A 23,866-nucleotide genomic window follows, 5' to 3' on the forward strand; every position below is an offset into this window, starting at 1 on the left:
TTAACAAATTAACAAATTAACAAATTAACAAATTAACAAATTAACAAATTAACAAATTAACAAATTAACAAATTAACAAATTAACAAATTAACAAATTAACAAATTAACAAATTAACAAATTAACAAATTAACAAATTAACAAATTAACAAATTAACAAATTAACAAATTAACAAATTAACAAATTAACAAATTAACAAATTAACAAATTAACAAATTAACAAATTAACAAATTAACAAATTAACAAATTAACAATTGAAAACTATAAAATTGAGAAATTGACTAATTGAAAAAAAAAATATAAATTGACACATAACACATTGACAAATAGACAAATTATAAATACAAAAAAATAAAATTGGAAAAATTAAGATTAAAAAAAATACAAATTGACAAACCAAACCGTTGCCTTAAAACTTTGTACGGTTATTTTCGGATCCAGAAAAAAAATCAATTATTTTTCAAATATATATATTTTATCAAAACTTGAATTTCTGCCTGTTTAATAATATATACTGGAAAAAAAGTGAAAGATAAATTAACCGGTAAGGAAAACAAACCGAGTGCTTCCTATTCTGCTTTTTTTTGTTCACTGTTTGTAGTATAGATTTAGCACTGCTTTTCTTTGTTTTGTATCGTTATGTTTGTTTCATTATTTGTTGTTGTTTTCCTTTGTCACGTATATAAGCAAAAAACATTTATAAAATACATTCATTTCCATTTCATGTGCGAAGTTTGCTTGTGTTGGGTTGGATGTTTTTTTTTGTTGTGCCTGGTTTATTTTCTTCACACCAAAAATGGTATCAAAGTTTTGCGCATTCTTTTGAGTTTCGTGGGTTTTTTTTGTGGGTTTGAGTCTATTTTTACATTTGATGTACGGAAAAGAGGATTTTGTTGCCTATTTTTAAAAATATATCATCTTCTAACAAAGTTTGATGCAGTCCCAAAATAATTTATCATTTGTTTTGTCGATATTTTTTCTTCTAGGCTCACACTGCTTAATACAGAGTAACAGTTAATATGTATATTTGACAAATTTGACAGTGTATTCGTTTTTGTTCTTCCGTTTTTTTGTTGTTGTTGTTTAATTTGTAACATTAGTTTCAACATTATCTAGCGCGAAGCTACTGTTTTATAAACTTTAATTCGTTAGCATCCATACTCATTTCAAGGAATTTCCCCTACAATTTGCGCTCTCTCTTTCTCAGGCTTTCAGTTGATTTGTGTTGTAATGTTAAGAAAAAGTATCCAAAAAATCGTTGCCATTTGTGGTTATCACACAGTTGATTTCTTCATTGAGTTTCCAAAAAGCTAACCGAATTAGTTTTTTTTAGAGGGCAACGCAACCCAATTTTGATGAGCCGTAAAAGAGTTTCAGTCTTCAGTGTGAGGGGTGGAAAGATTACCTGTTTTCTGTTTCTGATATTATATTTTTAGTATGAGTTTTGACAGAATGTTTGATGCAGGAAATATATTAGGCGAAAAATAAAATGCTACACGATTGGAATGAACTACGTACGTGTTGCTCAGAGCAAAGAATGTAAATGTGCGATTTAGGATAATCCGGATAAAATCTGGATAACGGGATACGGATTTATTTCTGCAGAACGATGTTCATGATAATTTCTTGTTTTTTTTTTATCCAGAAAGTATTATCAAAACTAGAAAAAAAATCCAGATTAAGTTAGGAACTGGATAAAAATGTATGGATAAACTTCACATTTATCCGAACAATGTATCTGAATATTTTTTGAATAATTTATCCTCAAAAAAGCTCCCGGATAAGATTCCTGATAACGAATAATTTATCCGGACTTTTTCGGATAATTTTTCACTGTTATCCTGTTATTGGATAGCAATTATTAAATCCGTTATTTTATGGTTTATCCAGAGTGCGTTATCCGATTGTCATCTGGATAAACTGTTCGGATAAACCTTTTTTAGCGTAAAATTCCGTAACTTTTGATACTTTTCGGTGTTTGCGAAATTGCACAGATATCCAGATAAAAGGATAAAGTTTTATTAAAATGGCTAGTATTTGCGCGTGAAAAGAGGATTTGCAATAGTCTAAAGTAATAAATAGCTACACAGAGAGGAGTGAAAAATAAAAAAGTAAAATGCTGGACAGTGTAGAGGAGGGTTGTGGTGAGATTTAAGACCGAGAGCCCTGCTTTTCCTAAATTCGTTTCTTGCTTTTTTTGCGTGTGTCATTCTTATATCAACATCTAACAGTTAGTATAAATATTGGTTGCTTTATCATAATTTCACTTACTTTTTTTTTATTACTTTGCTTGAATTTGAGGACAAGTCTCTTTTGTTTGATTTTTAGTAACAGTTACATGCACATTTTCAATGATTTTCCTTTTTCATCAGTAACAAGGCGGACACAAATTTCGCTTTAGTTGAACAACGTACACAGCAATTTTCATACAATTTCTTTTCCTCCTATAAAATATAAAAATATATTTACTGTATTTGTTGATCAATTGATACTTCATTCTTCTTGCAGTCACAACTATCGGTATATATAAACACTGATTAAACTCACGCGTTTGTGGCTTGTAAATGTGCTAAAACTAGTTCTTTAAATTATTCGTCTTTCAGCTTTAAATTAAGAGCAATCATAATTATTTTTGAAAGTATTAACATAAGCGTTCGAAATGTGCGCATTTTTTCTCTCCTGACACAATACAGTACACAGTAGAAAGGGACAAATTGCAGCAGTACATCGACATTGCGTTTCTACGTTTTTACCACTCGTTTTAGGCTCACCTAGTCTACGCTGAAAGCTCATTTCACATGATTTTTTAAATTACGTTCAATTACGCACTTTACTCTTCTCTTTTCTAACCTACTAATAACAAGAACAACCTTCTCCTTCATCAGAGTGTGACATGTATTTGCGTGCACCTGCGTCTCATAATAGGATGTGTATCGTTTCCCCCTGCCTAGAACAGACCGCAGTCCTTCAGGTTGTTTTTGATAATCACGTCCGACACGGCGTCGAACACGAACTGGATGTTGGTGGTGTCGGTGGCGCACGTCAGGTGCGTGTAAATTTCCTTCTGGTCTTTCCGCTTGTTCAGGTTCTCGAACTTCATCCGGATGTAGCTGGACGCCTCCTCGTACGTGTTGGAGCCTGGAAATTAGGGGGAAAAAAAAGTTGTAGTAGGAATGATTGAGATTTTAAACTAACTGGTGCTGAACAGATGAGAAAACAAATTTAATCGGAAAAAAATCCTTTTCGCCAAATCAGCAGAGAGATTTTCATGGTTTGATTTTGTTGTTTTTGTCAGAATTTTACCTAAACCAGTCAATTTTTAGCAAAACCAGCAACTTAGGTGGGCTGGTTTGTTTTTTTCAAGTTTTTCTTGCCAGTTAAAGCTACTACTAGCTATCTTTTTTGCTGTTTGAGCTCAAATTCTGTTGTTCTGGCAGAAATTCTACGGCATTAGCCAAGGAAAACTTCAAAAAATTACGATTTTTAAATTTTTTTTCTCATATTTTATTTTTTACGGAGATTTAGGCAGAAGCGACGATCCTACCAACTCTCCAGTCTGCATACAAATTAACTAGCCATAATATTTTTAATGCATGTATTTTCGCTGACCCGATGTCTGTTGAGCACAAAAAGTAGCAGTTGAAAACCTCTACTATGTTCTTTACTGTAATTTTAATATAATTTACTGTAATTGTAATCCAACATTACTGTTCAAACTGTGATCAAATGTATCGAGCAAAAACATAAAAAATATAAAAATTTAAGTTACAAGCCAGAATTTTAAAATTTCAATGAAAAAAAAAGGTTGAAAAATGCATCTACACTGAATCAGTCCATTAGTTTCCAAAAAATCTAAATATTGAAAACATATTTTTTGCGAAAAAAATATCACTAAGATTGAAAATGTTCAATCGAGCTACTACATGTTAAAAATCATTTCGCAGGGAAAATGTTTTGAGCTGATTGCACCAAAAAAAAAAAAAAAAACTAACGTTTGTTTGTTTTTGATTTTGGGGACGATTTTTTAATGCAATATGCTCGTCATGGTTTGTGTTTGATTTTGACAGACACTGGAAAATGAATTTAAAAAAAAGTATGAAAATATGAAAAAAAATCTACTCTGAAATTAAGCCTACCAACTGTACGGATTTTTTTCTTACCGTACGGATTTTCGACTCTCTTTGCGGATTTTTTACTGGCCGATTATTGTACGGATTTTTAAGGAATTTAATGATGACAATAACAACTTTTGATTAAAAATGTAATGCTTTTTTGCTTTGGCCAATGCTTTTCCTAATTAGACATTTTTATTTGACTGTCAGTTGTCCGATTACCTTCACTTCAAACTTGATTATCAATTGTTCATTTGAAATGACTTACAAAACAAATTTATCCAACAAGAACTCCAAATCTGACTTAATACATTTTGTTTTAGTCGCTAAGAATTGGAAAAACTTGAAGATTTAGTTCACTTATTTATGGTTTATTTTAAATATATTTCTAAAACGTGCAAGTCATAAGCTTCAAAGTAAAATTGTTATGCTGATTACTAACAATTTATTAATATTTAAAACTTAAACTAAAATTTTAAACATTTTTTTCTCAATAAACTCACCCGTATACTCCGGGAAGCAGATCGTGAGCGGTGACCGCGTGATCTTGTCCTCGAACAAGTCCTTCTTGTTCAAGAACAGTATGATTGACGTGTCCACGAACCATTTGGAATTGCAGATCGAGTCGAACAGCTTCATCGATTCGATCATCCGGTTCATCTCTTCGTCCTCCGCTAGCACCAGATCGTAGCCTAAAATGATGAATATTGATTAGAATTTTGAGATTTTAATCTTCAAGTCAAAGCAAATTACCTGAAAGTGCCACACAGAAGATGATGGCCGTTACTCCCTCGAAGCAGTGTATCCATTTCTTCCGTTCGGACCGCTGACCGCCCACGTCAAACATCCTGAAAATTGATATGACCGGTATCAGTTTAGCCATTCTCCAACTTAAGTAAACCCAAACTCACTTAAAGTGTATACCCTTAAAGCTAAAGTGCGTCTCGACGATGCCGGTCGTCTTGACCCGCGTCCGCAGCACGTCCTGCTGGGTCGGGATGTAGCTGTGCTGGGAGATCCGGTCCAGCGAGTTCAGGTAGTACGCGGCGGAATCGTTCAGCTGGTATTCCCGGGACCGGGAGAAGCACAGCTGCACGCCCGGATCCGTCCACAGCTTTTTCATGAGCGAGACCAGCTCGGGCGTCAGTTCGCCCTCCTCGGTCGCGGAAGCGTATGTGAAAAACTGGCGGGCAATGTCCTGCGGGGGAAGAGGAATAGAGAAGGTGTTTTGTTAGTTTCTACTTGAATATAGGCGATTTAATTTGCAACAGGCGAATATTCTCGAGGGATTTATTTAATGAATGGAAACATTTTTGTTAAATCATTCAACTCGGAAAAAATGTGCCAACGTGGTTTATGGATGCCCCTTATCTCGAGCCAGGATAGTCCGAATTGGTTGAGATTATGGGAAAAGACTATGTAGTAATATTTCGTGTGCATGACGAATTTTTAAATTTGAAAAAAAGCTGGAATTTGCTTTTTCATATGAAACCTCAAAATTGTTTTATTGATTTTTTGATAGCAATTTCAGCACGAGTCGTACATTTATCCAACAAGGTTCACCGAAAAAAAAAGTTTTTCAACGAGCTTCATTCAAAAATTTTTGCAATTCCGTCAATCACCCTTTGAATGGAATTATAAGCCAAATGTCCATGTATTTAGTCAAATAATCGTTTAAATCAAAACAATGTTGAAAATTATTACTTTTCTACACAAGTGCTAAAAAGTTCAACTTTTCACAATTGTTTTGAAAACTGTTACTATTCGATCCTGTTATTTTTGGAAGAGAAAAGTATGCTGTTTTGTCGTTCGAGAATGACAGGAAAAGTAAGTAGTTTCACGAAGAAATTGAAAAAAATACAGTTTTTAACCAACCCGAAATATGAGCCGAAAAAATACTTCTTGTTGTACATCGGAATTTTGCAAAAAATCATAATATTTTAAAACGAGCCCTAAGATGTTGTTATCCATACAGGAAATGCATTTCTAATTGTTTTCAGTAAACACCTAAATTCCCAAGCTTGAGAAAAATTTTGAATTTCCATTTAAATTCCCCTTTATTCTCGAGCTTGGGAGTTTAGGTATTAATAAGACTTTGTAACATTATAATTTTGAAGTTTTCTATTTTTTTTGTCCCTGATTTTGAAGGGGAGAGTTATTAAACTTTGAAAAATATGTGAAAGGTGCAAGGTGTATTCACTTAAATCTAAATTCAAATAGTTAGTTTGTTTTTGTATGAGTTTAACAAAAAAAAAATTATCAACTGTTAAATTTTTTTTACAAAGTTATGTCAAAATATAAATAATATTGATGAATCTTTGTGAGAAGTATACAAGCAATTGATTTTTTTTTAAATATACTTAATGACATTTAAAAGAAAAATCATTCTAAACTAAATTTGTACTTTTCTTCCAATAGCAAAATATTTTGCAATGGATAGAAATTAGCGTTGCAATTTATTTAAGCTTTATTTAAAAAATTGCAAAAAATATAGAAATAAAAAAAAATAAGGGCTGAAATCTTTAGACTGTGCTTACAAAGTCCTCAACAATGAAAATTCTTCTTTTCAAATTAATTGTTTTTCAATATCCCTCATGCTTTATTATTTTGTCGGTAATATCGATAAAAAAATATTCCAGAAAATAAATTGAAGAATAGATAATTGAATTTAAGAATACATTTTCCATGTTTTTTTTTGTTTCTTATCAAGTTGAGACATTTTAGAACTTATATTTATTTTTTGGTTTAAAGTTTAATTTTAAGAGTTTTGAGGTATGAATTGAAAATGTAACGTCCTGGAGCAGAACTGTGAAATTCTTATAAAATACTAATTGAAAAGTTGGAAAGTTGACAACAACTCTTGTAAATAAATATATAACAATTTAAGGGGTTACATACATGTAAATCGGCAAAAATGTCAGAGGTTGGTATGAGCACACACTTAAATTTTTTGTAAATCTGTTTTCAGGGCATTAAAATATACATTTTCAACTTTTAACAAAACAAATTTGAAGACATTTGGTTGTATCTTTACCGAGATATAGCTATTAGAAGTTAGAAGCAGTTTCAAAAAACGGGTGCCACGATATCTCAACACTGCTTCGACCAAATCGGCTCAAAATGTTGGTGAAGACTCGCTAAACCGGTTCCGTGTGCATGACGAAGGCCGATTTTCAAAAAGTTTATTTTAAAAAAAGTTAAAATGATTTTTAGGTTTTTCCTATTAAAAATCGTCAGTTTTTGATTTTTGTATTTTTTTAAAAAGCAAGATTTAAAAATCGGGCTCCGTCATGCAAACGGGATATGTCTTAAGAGTCTTCATCCCAAATTTCAGCTAATTCGGTCCATCCAGTCTCCAGATATCGTGGCACCCGTAAATCAACTCTGTGTATAGAGAGAAACGCTCACAAAGTTTGACAGCTCGCTTTGCGCTTGGCAAAATTTCAAACTTAAATCGTCTGTTACTCACTTGAATCATGAAATATCTTCATGAAACTTTCAGGAGTGATTGGAAATCATCTTTTTAGTGGAATTAACATCTTTGCCGTAATATGAAATTTCAATATTTTCTACATGTATGTAACCCCTTAATTGGTTTAGTTTTCTTTTGTTGCAAAATACGAGTGCATAGTCTTTAAAAAGTATCTATGTCACAATAAACAAAAAAAATCATTGCTTTTAATTCTTAAATTGACCAGTTATCAAAGTCTCAGAGAACTATATTTTAACCAACAATTTGATTCAAAACCCAGAAATTTTAAAATGAGCGCTGCATAGTTTTATGCATTTTGATTTTTGCCTTAATTTTGATGGCTCGAATAAAATATTGTTCTACATCTTTTTCAAGAGGAGTTCAAGAGAGTTTAATTATCTTTTTAAACGAAAACTCTGTGTTTTTTGTTCAAATTGCAAATCTTAGAACCCATTCGATTTTTACTTACTGTCTTGCTGGGATCGGCAAAGTCAATCCGGAGCTGGCCCATCGCCCGGATGATCGCCATCAGGCTCTGGATGGTGTTGCTGTAGACGACGGGCCGGTACTGTTCGCATTCTTCCTGTGAGTAGCCCGTTTCGTGGATGATTTTCATCTGTTTGACGATGGTGGATTTGCCCGACTCGCCCGCTCCTGGTTTTGTTGGGGGGTGAAAAAAAATAGAAGGATTGATGATTTGGATCGAAAAGGTCAAGGTTAATTCGAGGCAGAGGAAGTCGCTGGCATGAGTAGATAACGGAACGGTTCAATTTTGATTTGTATCACTTTTGCACTGAATATAATGTGCACGTTGTTACATCAATTAAGTTGGTGACAGCCTCAGGGCGATGACAAACATTGCTGCATTGTCAGCTTCAAGTGCTGTGCAATTGCACTGGGGGACAATTTAATTGGACTCGTGATTAATCCATCAGAACGTGTAAATGTGTTTAGTAGCTTTGTAGGGTGATTGTATTGAGAGGCTTTACCTCATGTATGCTGAATATCAAACAAGTACATTTATTTCAATATCAGTATAATTCAAAGATAAAACTCAAGAAATCCAGGACAAACAAACAATCGAACTGATAACAGTCAAAATTTGTTTTCGATTAGCTTTGAGCACATCTTCAATCAGTCTTGGATATCACTTTTATCATACAAAATCGATTCCCTGCAAAACTTTTCTCTCTTCACGCCAAAATCCAAAGAACCCGCAAACCACACAAAGTTCGTCTCTAATTGGCAACATAATCGCTCTTCCACTAACCGACAGTGGGACGTGCGTCTGTCGAAAGCGAGAGCTCTCGGTTGAAGCAGAGCAAAATCGCCACCCATTAGTGCCATCCCCGAGAGCATCCGGTGCGGCACGTGCCCCCAGAAATTGACCCCTTCACAGAAGAAGTGTAAATTTTCGATTTCGATGTGATTCGCCAACGTTGGCAAGTTTCTCCGACTTGGTTCGTGCTAAGCGTCTTGCTAGGGTAAATTGCTCATCGCAACATTTCGAAGCTTCTTATTTAATTTTTAAAAAAATATCCAGAAACTTACAGACAACCCTTACTTGACAAATTACCCCAAAAATTCCGATTAACGCAGTTGCTGGGAATGCCGAAAGGAATGATAAAGATGGTATCTTCTGGATTCTTGTGAACACTTTGAACACGACGCTTGCTTGCTGGTCTCTGTTGGTGTCATATCGCACTCATTAAGCTCTTAAGGAACTGAATGTGTACTCTGGCAATTAACACCATGGCAGCGAGCGCGGAAGGTTTCTGTCGACCGGGTAACTGGAAAGGAAGAGAGGCAAAATACTCGATTCATTCATAACTTGAGCGGTTTTGCATCTTGAGGGACAGCACATTCTTGAGTGAGTTTGGCAAAGGCTTGCCGAATTGTCCCGCCCGTGTGGATCAATCGGACCGCGCACTGGACTCACAATCCAGAGGTCGCCGGTTCGAATCCCACGGCGGGCGCTCTAAAATTCTTTGTGTAAATATGGGTATTCGGCGCCGTCGCTCCGTGCCATACTTTCATACACCTAGGAGCCCAGGGCGGCGAAGTCCTTGTAGATAAAAAGGAAGACACTAGTGGTTGGTACTAGCAATGGTGGCCGACAGCTATAAAGTCAACTTCGTTTTTGCCGAATTTTTCGCAAATAAAAACAAGAGTATTTCTCAGATTGACAAATATAATTAAATTTAAAGGATTATATTATCCTTTCATGTTGAACGGAAATAATTAAGTTTTTTTTGCAATCTAATTAATTTTTAAGCACCATGGCAAGTATCACTTACACTAACACTTTCTCTCAATTGTATTCCTAGAAATGTGTTGTTTTTAACAGACTGTACTTATTTCATCGAAACATCTTTGCGGCTAACTTTATGCAGTGAGCCTGGCTATTTCACTAAAATGATATTGGTAGTGATCGTCCAAGCTGTCACAAAGATTCTTCAGGATGGCTGCGTTTTATCTTATTTGAACAATTAAAATTATTTATTAGTTGTATCATTTTACTGGTTAAATGATATTTCGACTCGTAATGAATATAGTTGCTCTTATATTCTTGAAAAAGTCTGATCTTATTATAGAAATAAATTGTCTATGATTTTTTTTTTATTAAATATTATAATTTTTTTTTACAATAAGCCTTCCATAAATTCCCCATAAAAATTGCCATGTAAAGAAGATATGACCCTTCTTGATTTTCTTTGAAGTTATATGTGTTTTATAATTTATCATGCCTCAAAAAAACAATGTTTTTTTATGTTAATCTATCCGTAATTATTTTCGATATTTTGACTGTTTGGCACAACTCTGAGGGCATATTCAGATTTAGCGGGAAAAATTACATGGAATAACATATAATTGGACAATTTTCGAATTTCGTTAGAGTGGTCCCATACACTTTTCCCTTAAAAATTTGACATTTTAAATGAAGATTTTTTGAGTTTAAAGAAGAACACCCCTGTGTGTTTTCAGCGTTTGTAGTGCTAGACCTCCATTTTGTAACCTGGTGCTTAAAGTATGACCTGTGCCTTTTCGAGAAATTTATGTTTTAAATTTGCATCTTTTTTTACCTTAAAATGGGTGTCGCTTTTGGCCCTTATGTCCAAATTGACTTGTCAAAATATAAAATATTTGTTTTTAAAAGCTCTAAAACTTAACCCTGAATTGCTACGTTCAAAAACTGATTTTTGAAGGTTTGCTTAGATGCTTTCTCTAAATTTGGTCATAGAAGACGTAGATTGCGAGATAAAATTCTGATGTCTTGGAAAAAGTTGCTTGGATTGTCAAGCCCATCAACTTCCAAAAATATTCGTGAAAAGTAAGATTTTAAAAATCACCCTAATCGTGAATCGCCCTAATTTTCAACCAAACCAAAAGTTGCCCCTTTCTATTTCAAAAAACTCCTCTGAAAACACCAAAGCTCCAAAACCTTACAATTTTTCGGAAAATCCATTTTCCACCTAATGTTGCGATATGGACAACTGTGCATTGTAAAAATAATAATTCAGAAATAAAGTTACACGGATACCGGACACTTAAGAAAAATCCTTAATAAATTTGCTGTCCTTCTGGAGAAACGAAACGGCCTACTTTTCCCTACCAAAAATAACAGAACTGAAAATTTATATCTTGAAAAGTTCAAATTTTCAGCATCAGTTTCAATCTTGTAAGTCTTGTATCCAAAAATAACATTTTTCCATATTTTTTTGAACGGTGAATTTACTTAACACATGGATGATTAATTTCGGGATTGCAAAAAAAAAAAAAAAAAAAACTGTAAGCTTTTGTTGCAAAATATGTTTTTTTCAGCACTCGTCGTATTTACTCGTGCTGAAAAAGTCTGCTTGTTGCAACTTATTGCATAAACTACTATTATTTTTACTTGTAAGTAACCCTCATGTGGCTATAACGTGGAAACGATGCATTTTATCGAAAAATAATAGTTTTATTTTCAAAATCTTAAAAAAAAGACTCAAGATACAGTAATTCCACACGAAAAAAATATCCGATTGGGCAAAACAAAATTCCTTTTTTTTTATTTGGTCATTGGACGTTTTCGTAAAAACCACTATGAAAAATCATATCTCAAATTTTCAACCAATTTTCGCTCTCCGGGTTGCAAAAGAAAAAAATAAGTTGAGATGTTAGGGAGAAAAAAACTTCTAATTTCCTTAAAACCTAGCCTTATATTTGAAAAAAGGTCATTTGGAAACTATAAAATGTATTTTTTTTAAGTTTCCAGAAAAGATTCTTTCGCTAAAAATATTACGGATCCAAAAATCCAGAATCCAAAGAAGGGATTTCAGTTAACAAAAAAAGAACAACCATTGAAATTATAAGCCATTTCCACATTCAAATGACAAAATTGTTGTAAATTCACTATCCACCAGTACTGTAACACTGTCCCCAAATTGAATTTTAAATTATTTTCAGTTAATTGAACTTGCAAAAAAACTTAATGTCTATTTTAAATGTGCAACAATTTCTAAATTCGTGAATGAAGAACGAAGAAACTCTCAACAATTTCAAGGTCGTCTTATCGTTTCAAAGTCTAAATATTTCAGTAGCTTCGATAATTTTCGAATAATTTCGGAAAGAAACCACGTGCCAAATGTATCAAAACTTGTAATGTAAATAACAAGTATAATACTCAACATTGCCACTTGTTCCCCGAGAGGGGTGTAAAACTCGTTCGCCAAAGAGTACCCTCGTCCACGCTCAACTCGTGACGCTGCCAAGGGGGACACTTGTTTATTTTAATTTTTTGCCAGCATCTCCTCCGGCTAACCACCATGAATGAATGAATGAATGGGTGATGCCGCCGCCTGCCGTCCGTCGTAGGCCAAATCAGTCAACCAGCGAAAAAAAAAGCGGGCAAAACCGACGTGATAATTGGCTACATATGTGAGTGAACAGCGAGTTAAGTGACACACATATGGAAATGTTTGCCCGGCCAATTTGTGCCACACTTCGGTGCACTTGTCGTGGCCAATTTGACACGCCGACGACCAAACGTCGATGGAGAGGGTCCCGGTTCCCCTTAAGCTGGTGATGTCTTTTTCAATAAAAACATAGCAATCAGCTTGCGATTGTCTTTTTGTTGTTGCAAAATTATTCGATTATTTTAGTGAGATTATAAATTTTTTAAAGAAACAGATTTCAAATCCCTCCAAAATTAATTTTGTTTCAAAAAATTAAATAATTAACTCAATCTGAACCAGTAAAGGAAAAAAATTGTTTGTAAACCAAAGCTAAAAAATAAAAATATTTCAGAATAATAAAGGGATTAAATTTTCTCACTACGAAGTAAAACAGTAAAACGATGAACGTGTCAACGATCAACGCAGGAAATCTTGGCAATGAAACATTACACGAAGAACAAGAACAACGGTTGGAAGAGTAAAAAAATGGTACCAGAGAGAGTGTGACAATTAATTGCCACCATGAATGGCGCTAGGAAATTATTCATTTCTGCAATTATTACGGTATCAGCGATAACAGTCAACACAAACACTCATGCATGGGCAAAAATTGCAATGAAATTCATACAATATTTGTGTGTAATGTTTGCACTGCTATAACAACACAGATTGGAAAAAAGTAAGCTGAAAATGGTCCGTTGAATGCGTTTTTAATTTGATTTTTTTTTTGCTTCGTAATCAGTAAAAACGGAAACGTGTGACTGTGAGATCATAAAACATTCGGCATGACCTTTCAAATGAAGGTGCTGAAAATGGGTCTATCGCGAGTTAAAGAAGTGAGACTATAAATAATTTGGAGTTGAAAAAATGATTTATTGACAGGCACAATTGGACGCTTTATTCATATGGTTGATGAATTATGACGTAGCTTTTTATGATGTACATCTGATCTCTGTGGTGCTATTGAAATAATGTAACTGAGTAATACTTTTAAAAATCAGAATAACTACAGTTTATTTATTTATTTTCCATGGAGAGTGTGAACCAAAATAAAAATCTTTTTTAATAAAATTTAAATTCAAAACACTTCATGATAAATAAATGGTTTTCTCTTAGATTGAGGCTATAGCATTGGTGTAAAAAATTATTTTCATGCCAAAAAATATTGTTTTAACTCTTTGCTTCCAAATTTTTTTAGACATTTTTTAAAAAATATTTTTCTAGTGATCAGAAGGTCATTTTTAACAACATTTGATCAACGAAAAACATAAATACTCTTGTTTTATGTTTTGCTCTATTTACTGTTAGTATTTTTATATGCATTCATCTGCTTTATTTGTTGTTTTTTTTATTGGTTGTTTTAAGTCTATTCTACAAACTCCCATAGTTTTTTTTTCGTGTTTGCTGTTTTTCATAATTTTCCAGGCAGTTTTTTTTTTAGTTTTTGTTCGTATATTTCTTACTTTATTTGAAGTATATAACCATTATCGCTAAGTTGCAACAAACTGAGGCAAACCATATTCTGGTGCATAGCAAAAAATTACTGCATACTTATTTCAACATAAAAAACAGGGGATATTGATTAAAAACACGACCAGAAAAAAAGATTTTTTTCAAAACATTGGTAATATTACACGAAACAAGTAAAATCAAACACAAGATTTTCTAAAAAATAAAAGCACGTCAGGCCGCTGCTTGAGTGTCGAGCTCGGTTTCCTTTGTTTCTACTTCGTGTGCATTCACTGGCAAGCGGAAATGTAGGGCCGATGTAGGTCCCACATAGAATTCCGCACCTACATTTTTCACTGGGTGCGAGCATTTAAGTTCCTGGCGCATTTATTTTCCTTATCGGTGCAAACCTAGCTATTGCGAGCTTTATGTCCGCCAAAAAATTCAGTCCCTTCAAGTAGCAAGCTTTGATTTTTTTTTCTATAATTTCAAACCTCCCGCTCTCGACGGTCCCTTCAATATCGACAACGAGAGAGTCCACTGTATTTCATTACATACGTTTTTGTGGTGTCCTAAGTTTTTTTTTATTTCTATTTTGCTGATTTCAATATTTATTCCAGTTTTGGTATTAGCTAATAAAGTTTTATAGAAGAATCCTCTTTTATGTAGTATTTTTTTTATAGAAGCACGTGGTATAAAAAATTAAGTATATTGTAAAAACATACTGATGCGTCCTTCCTATAACATTACTGCTTGGTTGGCACGCGATCGATTAAAAAACTTTTTAAATAAATAACGCTGTATCTTTCCGCAGCCGACATTAAAAAAAATCAACCTCTCATGGTTGCATCACCTACCATAGTGAATTCTGACCTCATACCCATCTTACTAACTCCTCAAAATTTACATGATACTTTGTCGGAGACGCAGCCGATTTAGCGTTCTTCATCACTTAAGTATCGGACTAACATTCCCATCCACTTCTCCGTGATCTTACCACAGGTCGTGGCCGCCTTCGAGAATTGCGTGAAGTGGTGATGATTGGTTCCAACTTTTTATCTGTGGCCCATGGAAATTTTTTTGACTAATACTATCATTTTAGAGAAAAAAAACCTAGATTTCCTCAACATGTCCTCAAAGTACACATCTAAAAATATGATGGTAAAATCGCATCCAAAAGCATGCACTTTTGTGAAAATAGACATTTTATATTACAAATTGCATGTACATTCTTTTGTAAACACAATAGAAACTTGCAGCCAATGTGATTCAAACCCAACACCAACAGTAAAAACTGGCGCCTTAGCCCGCTCGGCCATCAGATGAGCTTGACATTCTGGTCAAGTAAGTTGCCCATACTGATGGGCTACATATTTCAGGGTGTAATATTACATATAATTTCAAAAAACAATGCAAAATTTATTTTACGGCCCAGGCAGTTTAGAACTCCTTAGTCGTACTCCGACATGATTGCTTAAAGTTTCGGGGTTTTTTTATTGCACACTCCAAAACTCAACAGGCTCGATTCATCAACATTGTCATGCTCCAAGGACACCACTTCCCTAACCGGGGTTTAGTTTTTTACGACACCAGCCAACAAAACCCTTTTTTTCTGCAATTATTGCTACCAAACCTCCCGAAACGGGATCAACGAGGAGCAATCGTTCATTGCTCGTTACTTGAAAACTTCCTCCCTATACAAGTACCAGTTATGGTTCTTGTTGGTTGTGGCCTATTCACCCCCTGCTTCCTCGCACAAGGGTTTATTATTATTGTTATTTTAAATTTCCATTTGTGCCTGCCTGCCTGCAGCTCTACCGAGCCTGTTGCAATTTGCACATGAATCACTCGTCGTCGTCCGATATGGATGGAGGTCGGTTTCTGATACTGAACAGCCTTTGTTTGATCTATCGTACAGCAGCTCGGAGGACTGCGCTCTGATCGTGTTCAGCGAGTTCCCCCTGCGTTACACCTCATTTTGGCAAACAATCAACAGGGCAGATTCATTCCAGAGTGATTCATACGAGTTGAAGATTGATATCATGAGCTATGTGGTGGCAGACGGATTCTTTCCTCGGAATTTGGAATTAATCTGCTTTGGGAATGAATCGTTCTTCTGAGTAACTTTGGATCGTAACCGATTTTAGTAAAAAAAATGAAATCAGTTACCCAAAAATTGTTTTTAAATCTTTTCTGATTTTGCTCAAGTGTCCCCCAAAGGATTCATTCCTCAACTATGTTTTTTTTTACTTCTCCAGTACATGTCCCACGTGAGAGATTGCGTTCCAACGGAATTCCTCTTGCATGAGGAAGGAAGGGGTTCGCTAGTCTGGCTAATTGCAGCGGAAGCGCCTCTTCGCTTCCAGTGATGAAATATCTTCACCCTAACCTTCCTTACGTCGTCGTCGTGGATTCCCCCCTACTTCCTTGCCGTTAGAGACTATACAACAGTCAGCAGAGAGACGGGCTGCCAACTGACGCGTTTTTGTTCGCTGCTGGCAGTGTTGTTGTTGTTGCTGGTAAAAGGTTGATGGTGTTACTCTGTTGCTCTTTTCACCCCCAGGCAAATCATCGGCGTGTGGATATGTGGGTTTGATCGTGTGTGTTTTGGTTTAATATGTGTGTGTTTGCGTGTGCGATTGCGTTATTCCAGGCTGGGAAGTGTTGCCAGGATTTAAATGTATCGAGCAAACAATAATGATTTGCAAATTAAACTATTTTTTTAACTTGTAACATGACAAACCGTTATAAGCATTCATTGTTCAAAATAGGAGATACTATCATATATCTGGCAAATCCCCATTTCTATCCAAATGTGGATTTTCACTATTTAAACAATTAATTTGGTGAACTTTTGATGGAATTTTGTTTGCTCACTTTCTACTGAACTAATATTATTTGATTTAAGTTTAAAACGCTTTTAGTAGCTGACAAGGTAGCTGAGCAATTTTCTACTGCTGATTTTGTGAATTTTTATAGTTTTTTTTTTATTTAGCTCGAACTTTGTAAGGGCCTCTTATAACAAAAAAAAAAAAAAAAAAAACATTTTGGACATGGTACGTCAATATTCTAAAATATGTTATAGGGGACATAAACCAGCAACTTTCCAGCCATAGGGACGCAGGGGCAAACAAATTTCAATGAGTTATAAGTTTTGGAAAATAATGGTTTCTTTTAATAAAAATATAAACGTTACCCATTTTTTTGACTGCAGTTTTAATGTAAAATTTGCAAAAGAAAAGTACTTCGCAGAAATGTTGATAAAATGCACCGTTTTCGAGCTATAGCAGGGGTGACCAAAGTATGGCCCGCGGGCCAAACGTGGCCCGCGTGGTGATTTTTTGTGGCCCGCACCCATTTTGAATGATCATTTAAAATGGGCCTTTAATGCCTCTGTAAGTGATTTTGTAATTCCTAAAAATTAAGATTAAGTTTACGCTTTTTTTGTGAACCTTTTTTAATTTTTTTGGAATATAAAGCTAATGTCAATATAAAATTAACTAATATAATTTTCCATACTTTGATCCCGATTATATGAAACAAATAATGTTTAAAAAAATCAATCTTATTGAAATAACGTAGGTTAAACGTTGTGATTAAAAACTGTAAATTTTATCAGAATTTTCATCAAATATTTTTGGAAGTGAGTTATTGAACGGTCGAATTTGATTTAAACAGTAATCATTACGTATGATTTCTGTTATCTGGGCCTTATTTTGCACTTAGTTTCAAATTTCAGCATTTTTGTAAGACCCAATCTAACCCCCCAGACCCAATGTCACACCTGATGACGGTATTTGTGAAATCACGATTGTTGAAGCAGACAAATAATACTTGTGTTAGTATTTTTAATTTGATTTTTATAAAATTTAACCAATTGATTCGAGGCTTTTTTGTTCAAAACTGATTTTTTTATTGTTTTCTAATATTTAAATGACGAAAATTTTCTAAAAGTATCTGAAATTTCATTTCATTTTGATTTTTTTTCTCATTTGGCCCGCAAGCTTATGTGAGCTTCAAATTTGGCCCGCCATTCAAAAACTTTGAGCACCCCTGAGCTATAGCCTAAGTAACATGTATTTAAAATTTTACTAAAAATAAGAAATTTTTCGAATATTTGAAATAGTGCCCATGACCATTTCCAAACATTTTTTTTTGAAGAGTTCAGAATATTTCCTAAAATTTAGTCTAGGAAACATTGAAAATTGGACCTACGGTTGCATTTTACTTGTGATTTCACCTTCATTTCTACTCGAAACACTTAAACTGACCGTATTCGAAATTTCTGCCGGCAAATATTTTTAAACTCGTCCCAGAGGTGCAGAATGGTCCCAGGAACCATGTCCAATCATTGGTTTTGGTGGAAATTTTTTTTTCATTATAACGGTCTGTGGGGGACCCGTGATACAGTGAATAAAAAAACGACAGGAACATTGAAATTGGTTATGTCTGACCCAAACAGCCCCCCATTTTCAATGTGAAAAACGAAACGTATGTGAAATTTTCTGATCTCTTCGAAAAATAAATATGGAAATCAAGACTAATATTTCAGAAAGCCAAATATTCAATATTACGTCTTTTTATAAGTTTGAGACCAATACAAAAAATACAGAAACAAAAATGCACAAAACCGGTTGATTTCATACAGATTTGGTTCTAAAATTAGGCTTGAATTGCTGATATTATCGTTCACAACGAAAAAGCTTACTTTTCCCGTGATCAGACATGGGTTTTAAGAGTGTTTTTATCGTTGTTCATTAAAATTTACTTGGGGCTTTAGGACGAATCTATTGCTCAGTTCGCAACATTAGAAATCTAGCAAAACAATGTAAATGGGCCAAAGCCGAAGTGTAAACAAACAGTCTGTCCTGTTTACGTCAGCGGATGTGTACATTAGGAACGAGCAGGACAGACTGTTTGTTTACACTTCGGCTTTGGCCCATTTACATTGTTTTACTTGAAATACATTGTTCACTACCAAATCGCGTCGGGTACTCCATGTATATGTCTCGGGTCTCCATGTTGGGTCCCGCCCGTGTGGATCAATCGGACCGTGCACTGGACTCACAATCCAGAGGTCGCCGGTTCGAATCCCCGCGGCGGGCGCTCTAAAATTCTTTGTGTAAATATGGGCTTTCAATTTTCCCGGGAAACGGGAAAATACTTTTGAAATCCCGGGAAATTAAAAAAATAATAATAACAACCTTAAAAATTGGTAGTTTCTAACTTAATTTTTACAATTTAGATGGAAATTTTCCAAAAACCAAAATATTTAAAAAAAACCTTACTTAATCCACCTTTAGGTGGTTGGTGCCTTCCTCGCATATTTTTATCAAATTATCTGAGATCCGGCATCAAAAAAAAGTTTATCAAAACCACTAAAGTCAGTTGCAAAGTAACCGCCGACCTTACAAGTCGCATTCTCAACGCCAGTCCGCAGTTTGTGTGCGCGTCGCCGCTTTTTTTAAAATGTGCACCGTAGACAAAAACAGTGTGGTTCTGGATTTTTGTCAACTCCAAAACCAACCAAGCCCAAAGCTTGTAAAAAAATTTCTCGCAGGCCTTCAAGTAAACCAAGAAAACTTGCGAGCATTGCAATTATGCAATAGAAGAAAAATAGCCGTGTTGCAGTTCGCCGACTCAGCAATGGCCTCGTCCATCATCGACAAACCTCTGGTATATCAGGGTTGCAAAATCCCGATTTACCTGGACAACAACGCTACGGAAGTTCGTGTGCTTGACCTACCTCTAGGCATAAGCAATGATGACGTAGTCAAAGTGATGAGTAAATACGGCGAAGTTTTGACCATCACCAATGACCGCTGGATTAACTTCTTCCCAGGGATCCCAAATGGAGTTCGGACCCTGCGGATGTTGCTGAAACAGCCAACGCCGAAATTAATCACTGTAAACAATGCTGCTGCAGCAGTGACGATTGTAGGCAAAAAATCGCTTTGCAAACTCAAAGCAAAGAACAAAAAATGTGCTGATTCGAGTAAAAAGGTTAACCAAAAAAGCAGTACACAACCGATTGAACCCGAGCCAAGCAGCAGCAGCAGTAAAAGCAACAATAGTAAACCAGAACAAAATGCAATGGAAACAAGTGAAATCGAAGAAGAAGACAACGATGGATTCGAGACCGTGCTTTCTAAGCACACCCGCCGCCGAAATCGCTTACAGGCATATTTGGACGCGGAAGACGAACTAACAAAAAAACGAAGAGAGATGGCTGCAGAAGAAACAGATGAAGAAGATGAAGATGTCATAAAAGCAAAATATTATAAGAAAAAGTGTTGTGAGATAACTTCTAAATCCCTGGAAGAAGAGGACGAAGATAAACTTGAAGAACTTGATAATTCATTCTTTAAATATTCTGCTAAATATTTGAAACATAGAGAGAAATCGTTAGAAAAAAGGCATGGTAATAATTATTGAAGTGATTTTAAACTCTGTAATATTTCCTCTTTCACTATCCACCTTGAAGAGATGAATGCACAATGGTGTAAAGTCTCTATAATAATAATAAAAAAAAAAATAAAAAAAAAAAACCACTAAAGTACTTATAACTTTTGATAGGGTTGTCAAATCTTCAATCTTTTGAGCTTGTTGGAAAGGTCTTTTGATTACACTCAAAAAAATTAGTTCGCGTAAACGTGAACAGAATTCATGCCAACGGGAATCAGGAAGAAAACTGTTCAACTTTTATAGTGCATTGCACCATGAAAGTGAACAGTTTTCTTCCTGGTTCCCGTTGGCATGAACTCTGTTCACGTTTACGCGAACTCATTATTTTGAGTGTACCTATCCAACGATGGGTCGCATGATAGATCCGGACATCTTTTTCATCAAAATATTTGAGATCCGGCCTCAAAAAGTCTATAAATAACACTTAAGTGCTCATAACTTTTGATGGGGTTGTCAGATCTTCAATCTTTTGAACGCGTTGGAAAGGTCTTTCACATACCTTTCTAACAATATATAGCATGACGGGTTTTCTTACAAAACCACCCTTTTTTTTATTATATTTCAAACTCTAGCCAAATCGTTTTTTTAGAATAACTTTTGAAGTACTTTTCTAAACTTTATAATATTAACAAGGGTCTTGTGGGACCCCAAGACGAATCGAATGAGACCAAAATGGTCCAAATCGGTCCAGCCAGTCCGGAGATAATTGTGTGCATATTTTTCGGTGCACGGACTCGCATCCAGACACACGCACAGACATTTGTTCAGAATTTGATTCTGAGTCGATAGGTATACGTGAAGGTGGGTCTACGAGGTCAAATAAAGAAGTTAATTTTTCGAGTGACTTTATAGCCTTTCCTCATTGAGGTGAGGAAGGCAAAAATACAGTAGCATTATCTTTTTTTATCTGTGGCTCCAAATTCAAAATGATTGAAGGTGTCACTTTTTATGTATAAGGTTATAATAAAGGTTGACATTTTTTACACTTAAAATATCTATTTTTAAAATATATTAAAAAATTCACCCAGCGCCAGACTTTTAGGAAATATTGTCAAGGTTTTAGAATGATGATTATAATTAATCTTCGAACAATCGAAAACACATAATATGCCTTTAATCATTGATTATGTACTGACTAAATGGTTTTGTTTATTTTTTGACATTTTTTTTCAATAGAGTTTCATATGTTTTTGTTGAAAACCCCATTATTCAAAGAAAACCAGCAAGGATACGTAATTTTTTTTTGCAAGTCTGGCATCCAAAACTGCTGAGGAAGAATTGTTTGTTTCCATAATTATTTAACAACTAAATTGATCTTAGAAAATTTTCATTACTAAGCTATGGGACTCGAAACTGGACCGAATGATACAAATCCTGACAAAATGCGTTCAACCAAAGCCGAGAATATCAAGTGCATGTTCCCCACACATGCAAGAATCTTTGCTAAGGATTTGATTCTTATCCGATATGTATAGGTGAAGATAGGTGTAGGAGGAATATTTAAGAAGTTCATCCATCGAGTGATTTTATAGCCTTTTTTTCAGTGAGGAAGGCAAAATTGCTATTCTTAATTCCTTTTCAAAACAACCAATGCGCCATGGATTTCGTATGTACATAGGACTTTTTGAAAAAGAAAGCAAGTATTAATCAATTGCAGAATTGATTTTTGAAAACGTAGCTCGGTTGGCACGTCGACAAGTACTAAAATTGTCATGTTAACCCGAGATTTCATAGTTAGCTTTCAAGAGCCGGCACCGCTCGTTGTGCAACAACACTCCACTCCAGATCCAACATTGGTATTACGCCATCTGGCAACCCGGCTACCAACCGTGATTGGGCGTGGATGCCGATGTATGCGTACGATTTGATTCAACTGTCTGTTTCGTACACACAACGCTTTCTGGGTGTGTATCGGTGCGTACTCTTCTTCACCAGAGCAGCAGCGGTCAACAATTCCGCTACCATCCTTCTTTTTACCCAGCCGACGACGACTTCCTCGAATTGCTACCGAAGATACCGGCACACACGGTGTCCTGTACTTCCTGACGCTCGGACTCTTTACCTAGCAGAAGCAGCTTCACCTCGCTGGCAGCACGTTCTCCATCGGCTCGCAGGGCTCGGTCGATGTTTTTCGAACGTTCGATGGCTTCCTTATCTCTACTCACAGCACAACCCATTTTTCACTCTTCACTCTTCTTGCACACCACTACTGCTGCACTGCTTCTTCTTGTTGTGCTCTTGTTGCACTCACTTGCTCGGCTTCTTTACTCCACCACCGCCGCCTACTACACACGACGACTCTCCTCTGCACCCCTTGGCGAGATCTCTTCGACTTAAGCTGGTGCTTCTGCTTCTTCTTCTCCTTCTTCTTTCTCGGTTGATCAGCGCCAGACACACTAGAAAAATTTCACTCACTTTTCCCTGTTGACACGGGGGCTTCAACTAGACACCAACCCAGCCAACTCTACACCGCAAAGTGGCGGTATTCGCGAACACTTGTTGGACAACCCGATCCCTGCCTGCTACGATACGCAAACGGCTACCAAGAAAACCATTACCACCTCCGGGAATCGAACCGACCGACGACGACACCAAACAAGGAAGGAAACCCGGAGTTGAACCAGAGGGTGACGATGACGACGACGACTACGGCGGCGAAGTATTGCGGGAACTCGGAACAAGCGGTTCACTCTCGCGGGACTCGTTTTTCGCTACTGGCCTCTGCCTACCCAGTGCTGTGGTGTCGGCCGACGTGAGTCACGAAACGTCTGCTTTTGGCTTTCTTTCGCCCGACGAATGTGTGGAGAAGAGCAGTCAACGAGCATGGAAGAAGGAAGAGGCAGCTGGCAGCAAGGGGAAGCGCAACGAGTCAACAAGCAAGCAGGCAGGCAGTTGTTCAGCAGAGCGTTTCAGTTTCGCCGCTGACAGTTGAGACGAATGAAACATTCGGGGTGGAATGGAAACCAAACGTGAACGAGAAAGCGAAATTCAACTGGAGGATTTGATCATCAACAGAGAATCAGCATAGCAAGCTGTGCATGAAGGAATGGAGAAGGGCGAAATGCGGACGTTTCAGTAGTTTTGAACGCAGTCAACTGTGGTGGAAGAGATCTTGAAATGGCCGTTGGAAGGTAAGTTGGCTGGAATACGAATTAAACACTATTTTGTTTTACATTTTAGGTGAAGGTAGGATACAAACTTGTCTGGGATATCAAAACATGCCCGATGTAAGCCTACATCTTCTACGGATCGGTGTTATTAGAACCTATTACACTTAGGATGGAATAAATACAAAAGTAAACTGTGATTTCAAATAAAATATCAAACCAAATTCATCTGCGTCAAGTTACATAGTTTGTGTAAAATATAGTTTTTATATTCCTACACGTAAACGTGAACAAAGGTTCATGGCATCGGGAACCAGGAAGAAATC

The 23,866-nt window shown here is 35.7% G+C and overlaps 2 protein-coding genes across 2 annotated transcripts in view; one reads left to right on the top strand and one right to left on the bottom strand.

Annotated features, from left to right (window-relative positions):
- LOC120413242 (mediator of RNA polymerase II transcription subunit 24) overlaps positions 1 to 23,866 on the top strand; it is a 96,604-nt gene that overhangs the window by 17,935 nt on the left and 54,803 nt on the right. The window lies entirely within an intron of this gene.
- On the bottom strand, positions 455 to 23,662 carry LOC120413245 (G protein alpha i subunit). The gene is made up of 6 exons (XM_039573974.2): positions 22,496 to 23,662; positions 8,055 to 8,239; positions 5,025 to 5,311; positions 4,867 to 4,961; positions 4,617 to 4,805; positions 455 to 3,139 (listed from the first exon to the last, which is right to left on the bottom strand). The coding sequence occupies exons 1-6, from the start codon at positions 22,608 to 22,610 to the stop codon at positions 2,949 to 2,951; spliced, it is 1,062 nt and encodes a 353-aa protein (XP_039429908.1). The 5' UTR covers positions 22,611 to 23,662; the 3' UTR covers positions 455 to 2,948.

Source organism: Culex pipiens, chromosome 3, assembly GCF_016801865.2.
Source record: "Culex pipiens pallens isolate TS chromosome 3, TS_CPP_V2, whole genome shotgun sequence".
NCBI lineage: Eukaryota > Metazoa > Arthropoda > Insecta > Diptera > Culicidae > Culex > Culex pipiens.